This window comes from Pollachius pollachius (assembly GCF_949987615.1).
Source record: "Pollachius pollachius genome assembly, chromosome: 8".
Lineage (NCBI taxonomy): Eukaryota > Metazoa > Chordata > Actinopteri > Gadiformes > Gadidae > Pollachius > Pollachius pollachius.
In genome coordinates, this window is record NC_136941.1 from 505,066 (window position 1) to 519,881 (window position 14,816).

At 47.6% G+C, this 14,816-nt stretch overlaps 3 protein-coding genes across 4 annotated transcripts in view; 2 read left to right on the forward strand and 1 right to left on the reverse strand.

Annotated features, from left to right (window-relative positions):
• On the forward strand, positions 1-2,101 carry masp2 (MBL associated serine protease 2; the record flags this gene model as incomplete). The annotated part of the gene is made up of 5 exons (XM_079742270.1): positions 1-8; positions 94-316; positions 435-612; positions 843-974; positions 1,851-2,101. 5 exons carry the CDS (start codon positions 1-3, stop codon positions 2,099-2,101), a joined length of 792 nt encoding a protein of 263 aa, XP_079598396.1.
• Positions 2,102-4,388: 2,287 nt separating this feature from the next.
• On the reverse strand, positions 4,389-9,726 carry dffa (DNA fragmentation factor, alpha polypeptide). Its single transcript, XM_079742435.1, has 6 exons — positions 9,545-9,726; positions 8,599-8,757; positions 8,334-8,491; positions 6,985-7,180; positions 6,464-6,615; positions 4,389-6,053 (listed from the first exon to the last, which is right to left on the reverse strand). The coding sequence occupies exons 1-6, from the start codon at positions 9,636-9,638 to the stop codon at positions 5,814-5,816; spliced, it is 999 nt and encodes a 332-aa protein (XP_079598561.1). The 5' UTR covers positions 9,639-9,726; the 3' UTR covers positions 4,389-5,813.
• A 280-nt stretch (positions 9,727-10,006) lies between these two features.
• Positions 10,007-14,816, forward strand: part of pex14 (peroxisomal biogenesis factor 14) — a 47,873-nt gene continuing 43,063 nt past the window's right edge. Inside the window, exons 1-2 of one of the 2 annotated variants that reach the window (XM_079742418.1) lie at positions 10,007-10,056; positions 11,156-11,206. In XM_079742418.1, the coding sequence (XP_079598544.1) occupies positions 10,021-10,056; positions 11,156-11,206 (87 nt within the window). In that variant the 5' untranslated portion in view covers positions 10,007-10,020. Of the gene's footprint in view, positions 10,057-11,151; positions 11,207-14,816 lie in introns of those variants that run through there. The other variant, XM_079742419.1, reaches the window with a different exon arrangement.

Genomic DNA, 14,816 nt, shown 5'->3' on the forward strand with positions numbered 1-14,816 from the left:
ATGAACCGGTACGTATCTGCTCAAACCTAATTCATTGAATACTATGTGTACACATTTGTTTTTGATGAACCCACTCCTCCGTTTTGGTGGCAGTGTGTTTCGTGCCTGCGTCCTGTCCGTCCTCCTCCACGTCTCCGGGAGTGCGGAGCTGACCGGGTTGTTCGGTAGCTTCAGCTCCCCGGGCTTCCCCGAGCCCTACCCCGACAACCACCGCCTGGTGTGGAACATCAGCGTCCCGGAGGGCCACCGCGTCAAGCTCTACTTCACGCACTTCAACCTGGAGCCCTCCCAGCGCTGCGAGTACGACTACCTGCAGGTGTGTTCACGCTGGATGCACAGAGAAGACCTCCCAACGGCCCAGCGCACCGCCGCACCGTACTTCCTGTTTCAACTGCCTCCTCTGACCCCCCCCCCCCCCCCCCTTGTCAAATCAGGTGCTGGCGGAGAGCAACGAGACGTTGCGTTTCTGCGGCGACGGCGAGAAGGGCTCAGAGAGCGCCCCGAGGAACACCGTCATCCTGTCAGCGAGGGAGCGTATGTCGGTGGTCTTTAACAGCGACTACTCTAACGAGGGCCGATTCACCGGCTTCAGAGCGTTTTACACCTCCGAAGGTGACGCATGATGTGTGGCTTTGGCCGCGAGGCACACACGCTCGTGTTAGGTTCCCTTCTGTCTGTGGGCGTGTGTGTGCGTGTGTGTGTGCGCGTGTCAGTGTGTGTGTGTCTGTGTGTCAGAGTTTAAACACTGTGGGGTTTTTTCCACCATTGAATGTGCACTGTTTGAATAGAAAATATATGAACCCTTTAACAGTAGCTGACATAATTTGTTCTCTCTTTCGTAGACATTAACGAGTGCCTCGCAAAGGCAGACGACGAGGATGTGTGTGATCATTTATGCCACAATTACATCGGAGGATTTTACTGTACGTGTCGGCTGGGATTCCTTCTCCATGACAACAATGCGTCCTGCACTTGTAAGAGCTTATTATTCATACCCTGAGGCATGTTCATTTTATCATCAATCTGTGACAATAATATCACACATAATACATTCAGGATTACATGGCTTGTGTTGAGTGTGAATAGACAAAAACATAAGAAAATGATGTAAAATGCTCTTCATCATCATCATTAGAGTACTACTAGTAATCTCTGTCTGGTCTTCTCTCAAAGAGCTGAGTTGGCTCATTTAGTCAATTGCTTGCATCAAAAGAGCATTAGGGCTGTGGGAGTAGCTAGTTCTTTTCCAGGGGGTGGTTTGGTGACATTTCACGCACAGCCAGAGGCTTAATGAGAGTGTAGGCTGTCGAAGGGGGCGGGCCCAACTCGTTCCAGCCTGATAGATGCACTGATGCACCCTGCAGTGGATCTGTGGCCAGGAGGCACGAGACAAGGTTAATTACCCCCCCATCCCTGAGCAGAGAGCAATCCCACCCCCCAAAGACAGAAAAAAGGAAAGAGAATTGTTGTAAATTGATACCTGTTTGCAGTACTAATAGAGCCCAGACGCTCGGTCTTTATTCACAATTACCAGCATGGATGTGTTGAAGACCCCGCACCAAACGGGCCGGAACGATTATCTGCCGTCAGATAACCCAAAATGATATGAATCACATCGGCTCGGTCTCCCAGCTACACTTCATCTGTCGCTGTCTGTTACAACATCTGTGCGCGTAACAGCACACTATATCAATCTAAACAAGTCGCATTCCTCAGGATGCCTGAATAGAACACAATCTTTTTCATGCGCTAAGTTTTAAATCCCGATGTATCCCATTTGGCCCCATCGGAGTACCGCCTCCCTTGCGGTGGGATGACGTCGGGTGGTCCTGCGTGTGCCCTCTCCCCAGTGCCGTGCCCTAGCCAGGTATTGACCACCCCGTCGGGGGTGCTGACCAGTCCGGGGTACCCCTCGCCCTACCCCCCCATGAGCCAGTGTGACCACACCATCCACCTCCCCGAGGGCCACCGCCTGTTCCTGGACTTCCCGGAGCCGTTCGACGTGGAGGGCCACCCCGAGATCCCCTGTCCCTACGACACCCTGAAGGTGGGTCACGTGACTCAGGGGGCCAATCGGAAAGAGGCGCAGGCCGATGAATGAGCAATGTATTCCTCGCCATGCCCTTAGTTGTGGATGTGTCCCCGAGGATCTACGATCGGGGCCGCTCCACGCATATGTTAGTCCCCCGGCTGTACGTCATCCAGCCGGCAGCGCGGGGGTCCATAGCTGATCTCCGGTCCTTTACCTTCTGCCTCCACCAGATCTGGACGACGGGGCAGGAGTACGGGCCGTTCTGTGGGTCGTCAGCCCCGGGACGCATCGACACGGGGAGCTACAGAGTGCACATCAGCTTCAGGTCGGACCGCTCCGGGAAACACAAGGGCTGGAAGATAAAGTACACCAGCAACACGTCGGATTAGGGCAACGGGATGAGCCCATCGGGGTTTAATAACATCCATAGATGACATCCGAAAGAGCTGTTCTAGCTCTTGCAGCGAGTGCCAGAAGCTATATTGCAAAGAGAAAGGTTTGCATGTACTGCATATACTGCAGGTGTCACAGGAAGACAAGGATTGCAACACTATGGCCTTTGATACAAGAACACCAGACGCTAGTGCAATAATAAAGTCCTGAAACTTCTCAGTTTAGTCCAAGGCCGATTCAAAACCATCAGTTCAAATGATGTGTGTGTGTGTGAGTGTTGAAGGCTAACCTTTAGCCAAAGCGTGACTGGACAAACACCTTGAATGTAACGTACTCCAAACAAGCCTCCAGCAGCACAGTAACAAACGACACTGCAGGGATCTTTATTTTTGTTTGTGTATTTGTCTTGGCTTGAAGAGAGGGGAGAAAATGACGGGCAGCCTAGGACCTCAGGTCGGAATCTATCCTGGGTCGCTGTGACGCATGCGGCCCAGTTGGTCGCGTGTTCGTGGGTTGAGCTAACCCACTCCATCACCTACAACCCATGCTTGAGGCATTTTAATGTGCTGGGTGAAAGATAAGTATAATCAGTCAAACCGGAGCCAATCACCTGCGTGTGTTTGCCGCCTGTCTAAAGATGGTCGCTGTGGGTTGACCCTCATACATTATGCAGCTTGTTCCAGGCTCTCTCCGGCCACTTCCAGCTAAACACTCGTCCGCGATGAGCTTCTTCACTCCCATAATACCACATCTCCATCCACACACCTTTGCACTCACTTACAATATTTATTTTCAGTGTAATGAACCGAGTTTACCCAGGTAGCTGTTTGCATGTTGGCCCGGAGGGGAAGGAAACAGAAGAAGAAAAAAAACGCGTAATTTATTTAAATTAATTTATTGACTTTGCTTTGTGGTCCGTGGCGTACGACGTTGCCGTTTGGCGTTTCAATCCTGTGAGCGAGCGACATGTACCCAAGCACAAATGCAGCGGAGGAAAAACACCCCCACACACCGGCCCCCCCACACACACACAATCCTAAGCTTCAGAGCGGTTTTGCGGTTTTTAGAAACCACCAACACCTGACCCACGGCGCCGCATTCGGTTCGCCATTCGACACGGAACAGAGCTCCGGCGGCCATGCTGCTTTGTGATCTCCTTTGCCCTGACATGTCAAAACACCCCACCCCCCACGCAGCACACCTGTTACCCCACCTCTGCTCCTCCACCAGGGGGCTGAGGAACACGTTCACCCCAGCTAGCCCGGCTAGCGGCGCCGCAGTAAATGCTACAGGAACCACGCACAGTGGGAGCCCGTTACCCCCCCCCCCACCCAAAGCTCCCCCCAACCCCGATGACTCACTGTTGTCGTTGCCAATCAGCGGCGTGTTGCCCAGGGTCACATACGGAGGATCATTCATAAGGTTGACTATAAAAAGGGTTATGAACTTCTTGAACAACACAAACCCCCTCCAAACCATGACGTTTTGGTGTTTTTGTTGGTGCAGTGAAGGGAGACGTGGGCCATCGCAGTGTTGGACCGTGGGTGAATATGACAATGAAAGGTGATGGAAGGAGGTTAGTGATGAAGGGAGGATGAATTGGACGTCAGTGAGATTCTGGATTCTTGGTCACAGCTCTCCCAGGGATCCTATAGTCTGCACATGATGGTGCAATTTTACTTTAGATTCATCAGTGAAAAAGGTTATTATTTGGTACAATTATATATTTGGTACATGAACATATATACAGGGAAAAAAAACGTTGCATGTTACATTTATATTATATTCATTCACATTAACTCGCTTTGTCTGATAAGCAGCCAAGGAACCTTTGAACTATATTTATTATATGCATTTCTGAAGCATTCGACCCAATCAAACATTAATCGTTGATTAAAAATGGAAAGTATTTATTTTACGTTGAGCGAATCAATTATCAAAACAATACTTTTATCTAGAACTACAGTTCATGGGGGTACAAAGTGGGCAATAGTGGGATTGCTTGATAACTAGATTTTATTGTACAAAATGAATTACAAATATTTATACAAGAAATAAAAGAAAAATCTGCATAGAAAAATACAGAATTTAGATCGAACAACCATCGACATTTTTTAGAAAGGTCTAAACAAAAATAATTTGATAACGCAAATTATACATATTCCTCCAAAGTTAACATTTGTCGCATATACAAAAGTAAAAAAGTATTTGATGGGTAATGGACAAGCGACAGCCGTATGAGCATAAGTTGTTTTTTTTTTGGTCCATTCCCAACAATAACATTTTATAAAGTTAGACGACCTAAATCATCAGGTCCCCAGTTCTCTCTAACAAATTCAAACATCGAGAAAAACAAAACAAGAAACTGACAATCCCTCAGATGACATCAGAATGGTTATGGCCGTGGTTATGGTCTTGCATAAGAGGCGGGCTGGTCTGGTTCCAGACTGGGATAATGGATGGACCGAGGCTCTGCATGGGGATCTGACACACATCTTACATCACTGTGTGTGTGTGTGTGTGTGTGTGTGTGTGTGTGTGTGTGTGTGTGTGTGTGTGTGTGTGTGTGTGTGTGTGTGTGTGTGTGTGTGTGTGTGTGTGTGTGTGTGTGTGTGTGTGTGTGTGGACTTTCCTTTTCACATCATTATCGGACTTCTTAGATCAACCCTCCAGGAACATATTGATTATTTTGGTTACAATGACTCATTATTCTGTGTGTGTGTGAGAGAATAGTTTTGTTTGCAATTGTAATCTATTTCTATAGTGCTTTTTGCTCCATACTCGTAGAAACACCGTAGTGCATGCATTGCCACTGTATTAACCTCAGCCCTGGTAGGATAATTATCCATAAAACAAGACACTCATTTGAGGGGGAGGAAATGGTTTTCCTCGTTATTGTAAAGCATTCTACTCAAGCTCAACCTTTCCACAACATCGTATCAAAATGATTCCAGTGCACCTGAATTCACCTGCCTTTTAAAGTCTTGTTCGTTACAGCAGCAATCCAAGACGGAGATCAAACACATCAGTCAAAGAGTCAAGTCTGCCATGTCTATGAAGATGATTTTTGATTTATTTTAGTGTTATGAGTATTCCATTTCGCTCCGGGGACAAAACAAACATTGCGTCACAGTGTATAAATAACATGAGGCTGCGTCGAGAGTGACGTTCGGCCAAATGTTGTTTCACCCACTCCCCAGGAAGATGAACTCCCCGGGACGTTCACCAACTAGCACCCACCCCTGTTGGTTTCAACACACACACCCCTGTAGGACAGGCTTCCCAACGCCAACACTAATCCCATTCCACTAACCCTCGGGTCGGGGGAGGAAAAAAGGCATTCCCGGCCTTTGGTCCGGTCAGCACCTCAGCCCCCTGCTCTCAGTTCTCAGCCCTGCGTGTCCGGGCTGCCCGCGGCGGGGTCGGGCTCCACCTGCTGCTGGGGCTCCTGGTCTGGCTGGCGGGCGGCCTCCGGGGGCTGGCCCAGCCTGCTGAGGCAGCCCAGGGCCTGGACCTGCTGCAGCCGGGCGGCCATCTCAGCCCGGCACGCCTCCAGCAGGGCGGCGCTGCGGGGGCCGTCCCAGCCCAGCATCTTCTCCAGGGCCGGGGCCCCCGTCGTCAGCACCACCTGGGGGACGGGAGGCAGGACGTGGTTAGAGGCTGGTCCTGGGGGGGGGTCGGGGACAGGGGGTAAGAGGCTGGCCCTGGGGGGGGGGGGTTATAGGCTGGAGAGCATTTTCGCTGCAGAGGGGATTTCTTGCTAAGGGAGACACAAATGAGCCTAATTAGTTTGGGGGAGTTTTACTATTATTATTGCCATTATTTCTTTTTTGTTTCTGGAGTGGATTGTGCAGTTTCAATGCAAATCGACTTCTAAGGGCTGGAGGGGGGGTTGCTGCGGTTGCTATTCCACGCATCATTACATTTCGATCAGCAATTAAAGGCTCTATACACTCATCAGCAAATGGTTTTGCATATATCCCTGCGTGGCAAATTCTCATTCGTCTTGGCCGGCATCCAGTGTGCTGGTCTGAGTACCTGCAGTTCCTCTGTGGAGAGCCGCGTCTCCGGGCTGGTCTTGCCCTTGAGCACCATCAGGGTCCTGGTCATGAACCCGGACGCAGAGTCCACCTCCATCCCGTCCATCTGGTCCATGCCCCCCGCCCCCGGAGTGAACGTGTCACCGGCCCCTGGAGCAGAACAACAACAACACGGTCATTTTGGGTTCTTGTTCTGAAAGTACAGAGGGCAGCAGATAGTAAATGACTGCAGAACTTTTGTGCGTGGGTTGTTTTTTTGTAGCAGATACAATGTTGCCACCTAGTGGCCGCGACCGATAAGCCAAACCATTTCAAAATAATTCAATATTTGTTAACGTTTTTATAAGAAAAAATAATACATCATTTGAAACATGAAAAGAACAAAGTAATAAGTTTAGAAGGTCAGTGTATACGCTCTAAATATGTTTGTTGGAATGTTAGAGCTGGGATTGTTCAAACAAATGAGGCATTATCTTCTCCCCCAGGGAACACGCAGCATAGTTGCGTGCTGACTCGTACCTTCCAGGCCGGACTGCGCCCCCTGGCTGTCCTGCTTCTCCACGGCCTTGACGTACAGCTGCAGCAGCTCCTTGGCCTGCCTCACCTCCTCCCGATGGTCCAGGGCCCCCTGAAGGGTCTTCTGGAGGTTCTGGACCTCGCTCTCCGGGAAGTTCAACGCGGAAGCCAGCTGCGCACAAGGAATGTCCACCAAGGTCTGGGAAGAGAAATGTGGTTTTTAGAGCAAGCGGTCCTAAAGTCACACGAGTGGAACGACGCAGTGGTAGAACGACGCAGTGGTAGAACGACACACTAGTTAGTAGGACGACACACTAGTTAGTAGAACGACACACTAGTTAGTAGAACGACACAGTGGTAGAACAACACACTAGTTAGTAGAACGACACACTAGTAGAATGACACAGTAGTTAGTAGAACGACACAGTAGTTAGTAGAACGACACACAAGTTAGTAGAACGACACACTAGTAGAACGACACACTAGTTAGTAGAACGACACACTAGTAGAACGACACACTAGTTAGTAGAACGACACACTAGTAGAACGACACACTAGTTAGTAGAACGACACACTAGTAGAACGACACACTAGTTAGTAGAACGACACACTAGTAGAACGACACACTAGTTAGTAGAACGACACACTAGTAGAACGACGCACTAGTTAGTAGAACGACACACTAGTGGTATGACACACTAGTAGAACGACACACTAGTTAGTAGAACGACACTAGTTAGTAGAACGACACACTAGTTAGTAGAATGACACACTAGTAGAACAACACACTAGTTAGTAGAACGACACACTAGTAGAACGACATACTAGTTAGTAGAACAACACACTAGTTAGTAGAACGACACACTAGTTAGTAGAACGACACACTAGTAGAACGACACACTAGTTAGTAGAACAACACACTAGTAGAACAACACACTAGTAGAATGACACACTAGTTAGTAGAACGACACACTAGTAGCACGACGCACTAGTTAGTAGAACGACACACTAGTAGAACGACATACTAGTTAGTAGAACAACACACTAGCAGAATGACACACTAGTTAGTAGAACGACACACTAGTAGCACGACGCACTAGTTAGTAGAACGACACACTAGTAGAACGACACACTAGTGGTATGACACACTAGTTAGTAGAACGACACACTAGTAGAACGACACACTAGTTAGTAGAACGACACACTAGTAGAACGACACACTAGTAGAATGACACACTCGCGATGTTCAGATATTAGAGCTCTGCTTCATATGCGGGTTGTGAAAATAATTCCCGTCTGCACCATCGATATTGCGAAGGCCTCGCTCCCTTGGATCAGTAGCTGGAGGTTACCTGGAGGTCCGTCTCTGACATGGTGATGATGCTGGACATGTTCTGCCTCAGCTGCTGGGCCAGAATCCACCAGGGCTCCACTTGGCTGATGGATCCGTCCACAGCGTCCACCTCCAGCAGCATGGAGTCTCTGTTCATCCAGGACGTGCCTCCGTCAACTGCAACAGGGACAGCGTGAGTCGGGCGTAGAGGTGGCGGTAAAGGCTAGAAGAACGTCTGTCTACAGGACCAACAGTACAACACAGATTTAAAGAGGGAGGATTACTTCTGCGGACAGGGCACCACATCTGCTGCGGGCCAAGGAGCATGAACTTTGTGTTTGAGGGCAAGCACAGGAAGTAGATCTCATCTTCCACGATGGTCCCGTCCTCTTCCAGAACCACTTTGACGGGAGCGTCCAGACCGATGGGAAGAGACTCGCCACCTGGGCAGGAAACGGAAAACGCATTTCCTCCATTGAGCTTGTAAGCAAGCAGTGGTACAAGCCCGTTGAACCATTCTACATATAATGAGAAATTATTATCAAACCATTGATAAAGAGGATGCACGGCTTGAACGCTAGTTGCCTGGATGGCTCAAATGTCCAAAAATACAGGATACTGAGTAGTAGGTTGCTTTGTGTTACATAGAATATTACTTGACAAATATTAATTGATTTAATTTTTGCATATATATATATATATATATATATATATATATATATATATATATATATATATATATATATATGTAACACATCCTCCTCCTAGCATCCACCATGAGAGGAGGGTAACCTGAAGGGCCGGGCCCACGCCTGGTGACTCGCGCTCCAGGAATGAACAAGACGATCTTCAGACTTGCATGTTTATGCAAGTCTGAACGCGTAGTAGGCCTGCTACTTTAAGCACAATTGCAGCATAGATCCAGCTAGTGGCAACCAATGTACATCCCCATTAGTAGGAAAATCATGACGTTTATTTGTCACCAATCGAATCTGTACTTTACAGAACGATACAGAAACCGAAACTAGTATCAATGCTGCTTGACTTCATGATTCGCTCAATGTATTAACATGCATTTCATATATAACGCTTAATATGGGTATAATTACCCATATGAAGAGTCAACCCCAATCCAATCTAGTTATAAAACACAACGTTATACATAACTTATAACAATGAAATGCTGATGCGGAGATGCATGTGAAAGAACACCTTCCTATTTTGACTTACCTTTAATCTTGAGTTGTTCTAAAGAAGTGACCACTACTCCAATTGAATGTTGTCGTTTAAAATCGCATACTTTACAGGGTCTCATGTCGCCCATTGTCCTTTATCTGTGGTTGACAAGTATAAAGTATAATTACGGGAAAATAAAAACAGCGACCATAGACACAGAACTACTTCACATTTCAAACACGGAACCGCTTTGGAGAATGACGGTTCATGGGAACTGTAGTTTAAATTGGAATTGTAGTTTTCCTTGTCTATGATCGTGAAACGTAATCACAAAAATAATAACCACCATACAGAATAGCCGCTTTCTACATATAGTTCTTTTTTGTGCTTAACGTGCATTTATTAATTTATTTGAATTAAAATAACCAGTGTTTGTACCGTCGCTCTGACAGCTCGCTGACCTGTTGTCCTGGGTCAGAAAAAGCAATCGATCGCGACGTCATCGAACGACTCGAGCAAAGAGAAGGAAGATGGCCTCCACTGATCAAGCTGATCCACTGGCTCAGGTATTTCAACCAAACTCTGCAACCAAACACATCTCCAGAAACCGAGAAGTGCTCTGACAATAGTCCGATGAGGTGTATCGATTTATCGTTTGGATAATCGAGTGTATTGCTGGGCTAGCGGGATAAAGGTCAGCCATGTAGCAGAGGGGAGCTAGCCATGCTCACGTTAAAAAGTTACACTCTGGTGTGTTGTTGACAACTGGATATCTGGGGTCAGTCCTCTGTTTAATGATTTCTACAGCCCTGTGGAGTGAACGCATGGGGCATGTACACTTGGGTACAAGAGGTCATAGTTTACATTGAATGCATTTTTGCGCTAAAAACGTTGGGTTCCTTTTTTGTTGCAGTGAAGTGTCTTTATTTGAAGAAGGCCATTATGTCAGGCAGCCTCGGGGAGACCCTCTGGGGCTGAACGCAAACACTGGCTACTCAAATGTATGCTTTGCCTAACAGCTTTATGTATTGTTTTGGGTGTGTGTTGTTACTTACTAACTCACTAACTCCCGGTTCAGATAATTCTGAATAAGACTTCATGATTATTCAATGATAGTATAATCCATGTTATAACCAGGGTTCCAACTTTTCATACTAACAACCATTGGGCACAGTATTGTTAATCAAAATAGGCTTGCTAAAAAGCATAACAGCAAGTCAACAGACTGTAGTTTACACTGGAGTAACATTCATATAGCATATGTCAACTTTACCTTCTGCTTACTATCTCAGTATTTAAACGTGATATGCATTTATTACAGTGCATGTATAATTATGGGCATTGGTCCTTAGTCACTGGTACACGTTGACTTTTTAAAGCGAACCATGTAAGTATTCTAAAGAAAAAAGTGTGTCTACATGTTCACATTACTCACTGGTTGTATGCTTCTCTAGTTAAACAGATCAATCACACAGAAAATAATTGAGCCGAATTGTATTCAATTTATTTATTTAATATCTGTTATGAATTATAAATAATATATCTGTCATTCGTAGTCATCCGTTGGCAATTACTATACTATGAATGCTGTTACCATTAAATATGCAATACCCTCCGGTTTCCAATAGATGGCACTCTTATACAGTTGTTGGGTTGTCTTTTCAGTCTGGCCTTCCCCCTGGTGATGATAGGCCTGCTTTTCCAAGAGAAGCTTTGGTAAGAAGCACACAAACATATTTGATCCAAACATCTAAATCAACACCTGCTTCTACTTATAAACATGTTCTAACCTGTTTGTTAAATATAGACATTATTTGATGTAACTTGAGTTTAAACTCATGAAGACACGACTGACTTGGAATCATCTCGATGATGGCAGTGACATACATACGCTTTGACCTTAATTACTGTTACTTTTGCATTTCATCTGACAAGTTGAAACTGTATTGTTTGATCAGTCTATCCCCCTGGACGATCAAGTGGGCAAAACCTTCCAATTATCAGCCAATCATTTGAACCCCCTACCGTCGCTATCCAAACCGCTTTAATCCAGAACTAGGAGGTCCTTATTATCTGGAGGATAATTATTTCTAGAGGATAAAGAGCACACAGAAGGGCCTTTGGTTTCCTTGCTTTACTTTCCCCTTTTATCTCTGTGCTCTGGAGAGTCGATGTTTTCCTGTCCCTAATGTGCTGCCCGCCCTTCTCTGTGGACGGCATCGTCGCACTAAACAGCCGGATTGAACAGGAACATAAAAGATGGGTTATTTCCCATATAGACTAAATGCAATTAAAAGTTTCCTTTTTACACTTTCGGCTCACTTCCGCAGGGATTTAACGCGCATTCTAAAAAAGAAAAAAAAAAACGCCGGCCTTCAAGTCATAGCGGGCAGGTTTATGATGAACCGAAAAAAGTTTAGGTCCTCATCTACTCAAAGAAAACACGTCTGTACTGGGTGGAAACGGCTGTTAAACGGTTCACATGATGAGTCTAACCAGCGAGGTCCCCCATGGCCCCGGTGGGCAGAGGAACCTATAGCTACCATCACCACCGCCTGCTGTATGAACCGGGAGGCTCGGGTTACACACCAACCAGCCCTCTGAGTGTGTGTGTGTGTGTGTGTGTGTGTGTGTGTGCGCGCACACTGTATTATTCTGCCTACATGTCTCAATGTCATTCATCGCCAGTCACTCTTCACCACCAACCACACACACACACACACACACACACACACACACACACACACACACACACACACACACACACACACACACACACACACACACACACACACACACACACACACACATCATCTCCTCATGCCAAGGCTAATTTAATCCTGGGCTTATTGATTGTGGGAGCATTCTCTCTCCGGCTTTCTTTCAATTTACTTCAATTTCATCATCGTCTTCCCAGTGCACTTCCAGGAGCACCGCCCGCTCCGAAAATGGGGGGGGGGGGGGAGAAGAAATACTATGGAGGGTCCTAAGCAGAGACTGGATGGCACGGGAGTCCACCTCTCTCTCTCTCTCTCTCTCTCTCTCTCTCTCTCTCTCTCTCTCTCTCTGTGTTTGTCTCTGTCTGTCTGTATGTCACTCTCTGTCTCTCTCTCTCTGTCTGCCCCCTTTCGCTCTTTGATGAGCTGCTCTTTCCCAGTTAAGTGGATTATTACAGTAGGGATAATTCTTGTCACATGGCATTATTTGGATGAGGTGAATAATTGAAATTTGTGTCTGAAAGGATTTTATCTGGATGAGAGGAAAGGGACTGCTTGCAGGGGGTTGGTGGGGAAGTGTGTGTGTGTGTGTGTGTGTGTGTGTGTGTGTGTGTCAGACACGTCTGCGTGTCAGGCCGGGGACACCAGTCACGTTAACAGGTTGTGACTCACCTTGCCTTGACCCCCCCCTCCATCTCTGGGGGTCACCGCCCTTCGTCTCCTCGCCACCTTCAGGGGCTAGTGGGAGCGGGCTTTGGGCATATATATTTATATTTATATATATGTGTGTGTGTGTGCTTAATATATTTATATATCTAAATGTGCGTGTGCGTGTAATGCATGGCTGTGTGCTCCATGGTTGGCTGGTAACCAGTCACTGCTGCCTGAGGGCGTGTGTGTGTGTGTGTGTGATGATTCCCCTCTTGTGTCTCTCCACCCTCCAGCCATCTCCCCCCTCCCCCTACTGCTCCTCTCTGCTCCTCGCTGCCCCTCTCTGCTCCTCTCTGCTCCTCACTGCTCCTCTCTGCTCCTCGCTGCCCCTCTCTGCTCCTCTCTGCTCCTCACTGCTCCTCTCTGCTCCTCTCTGCTCCTCACTGCTCCTCCTAGCTCCTCACTCCTCCTCTCTCCTCCCAGCTCCTCACTGCTACTCTCTGCTCCTCACTGCTCCTCTCTGCTCCTCACTGCTCCTCCCAGCTCCTCACTGCTCCTCTCTCCTCCTCTCTGCTCCTCTCTGCTCCTCACTGCTCCTCCCAGCTCCTCACTCCTCCTCTCTCCTCCCAGCTCCTCACTCCTCCTCTCTGCTCCTCACTGCTCCTCCCAGCTCCTCACTCCTCCTCTCTCCTCCTCACTGCTCCTCTCTGCTCCTCCCTCCTCCTCCCAGCTCCTCACTCCTCCTCTCTGCTCCTCACTGCTCCTCCCAGCTCCTCACTCCTCCTCTCTCCTCCTCTCTCCTCCTCTCTGCTCCTCACTGCTCCTCACTCCTCCTCTCTCCTCCTCTCTGCTCCTCCCAGCTCCTCTCTCCTCCTCTCTCCTCCTCTCTGCTCCTCACTGCTCCTCACTCCTCCTCTCCTCCTCTCTGCTCCTCCCAGCTCCTCACTCCTCCTCTCTCCTCCTCCCTGCTCCTCCTCACTTCTATTCAGTCTATGTTTCTCCAGTCAGTTGTGCGTCAGCCACCAAATTATTTCCATAATCGATTCATCCGTCAGTTTTAGTATTATTTATTTTTCCTTGAATGAATCCCCGCGATTAATTTACAGTGTCCAGTTAGGTGAAGACAAGGAAGGTTGTGTTTCTTTTAAAGACACAACACGATGGAAAATGGTCACGCACATCACAACATATCCTCACAATTGCTTATATATTTTCTACCTTTTTTTTCTAGTCTTGTTTGCCTTATGCAGCATGGTGACTGTGATCCTAGTTATGAGAAAACGTAATGTATGTGTGTGTGTGTGTGTGTGTGTGTGTGTGTGTGTGTGTGTGTGTGTGTGTGGGTGTGTAAAGAAGATGGGAGGGGGTGAGGGGGGCATGTGCATTGTGCCTGTGGGTGAACAAGCAGTCTACACACAGAGGCAATATCCCAACCAAACAGGATTGGCAGGTCTTTTGGGCATGGATGGCAAAATTAAGCCGAGCTTTCAAGTTTCAGAGCATTAAGGACAATGGACCCGCGGTGGCTAAATAAATACGCTCAAAAAGCGTGCGATTTGCTGGTCTGGTCGTAAGGGGGTTCACACATTAACAGGTCGCGGGGCAGGGGAGGGAGCAGTTTGTGGGCACATGGGTATACCGGCTGGGTTGTGTGTTTAGTGAGTGTGGGGGGATGGAGGTGAAGGAGCAGAGGGAGGTTCATGGGAGGAGGAGGAGAAAATAGGAGGTGCAAGAAGAACATCCCCGGTCTCGCGGCAAACTTCAAAAGCGCCCCCCTTTCCCCAGGATATTAAGCGACTGTGATGAAAAATTTAGCGAGCGTTAAATAAGGCGCTTTGAAGTGATCTGTTTTGGCTCAGCCTGAGTTTCCGTAGCCCCCGCCCACCTTCCAATATCGCCATGACGGCACGTTGGTTAGAGAGAGAGAGAGGTGGATGGAAAGATGAAAAGATGGACGT

Bases quoted from the DNA above. Each gene is read 5' to 3' on its own strand.
- dffa (XM_079742435.1), bottom strand. From the start codon at position 9,638: ATGGGCGACATGAGACCCTGTAAAGTATGCGATTTTAAACGACAACAT. The intron at 8,758-9,544 runs GTAAGTCAAAAT...TTTCCTGCCCAG, and splicing joins AGAACAACTCAAGATTAAAG to GTGGCGAGTCTCTTCCCATC. The intron at 7,181-8,333 runs GTAACCTCCAGC...TTCTCTTCCCAG, and splicing joins TGTCAGAGACGGACCTCCAG to ACCTTGGTGGACATTCCTTG.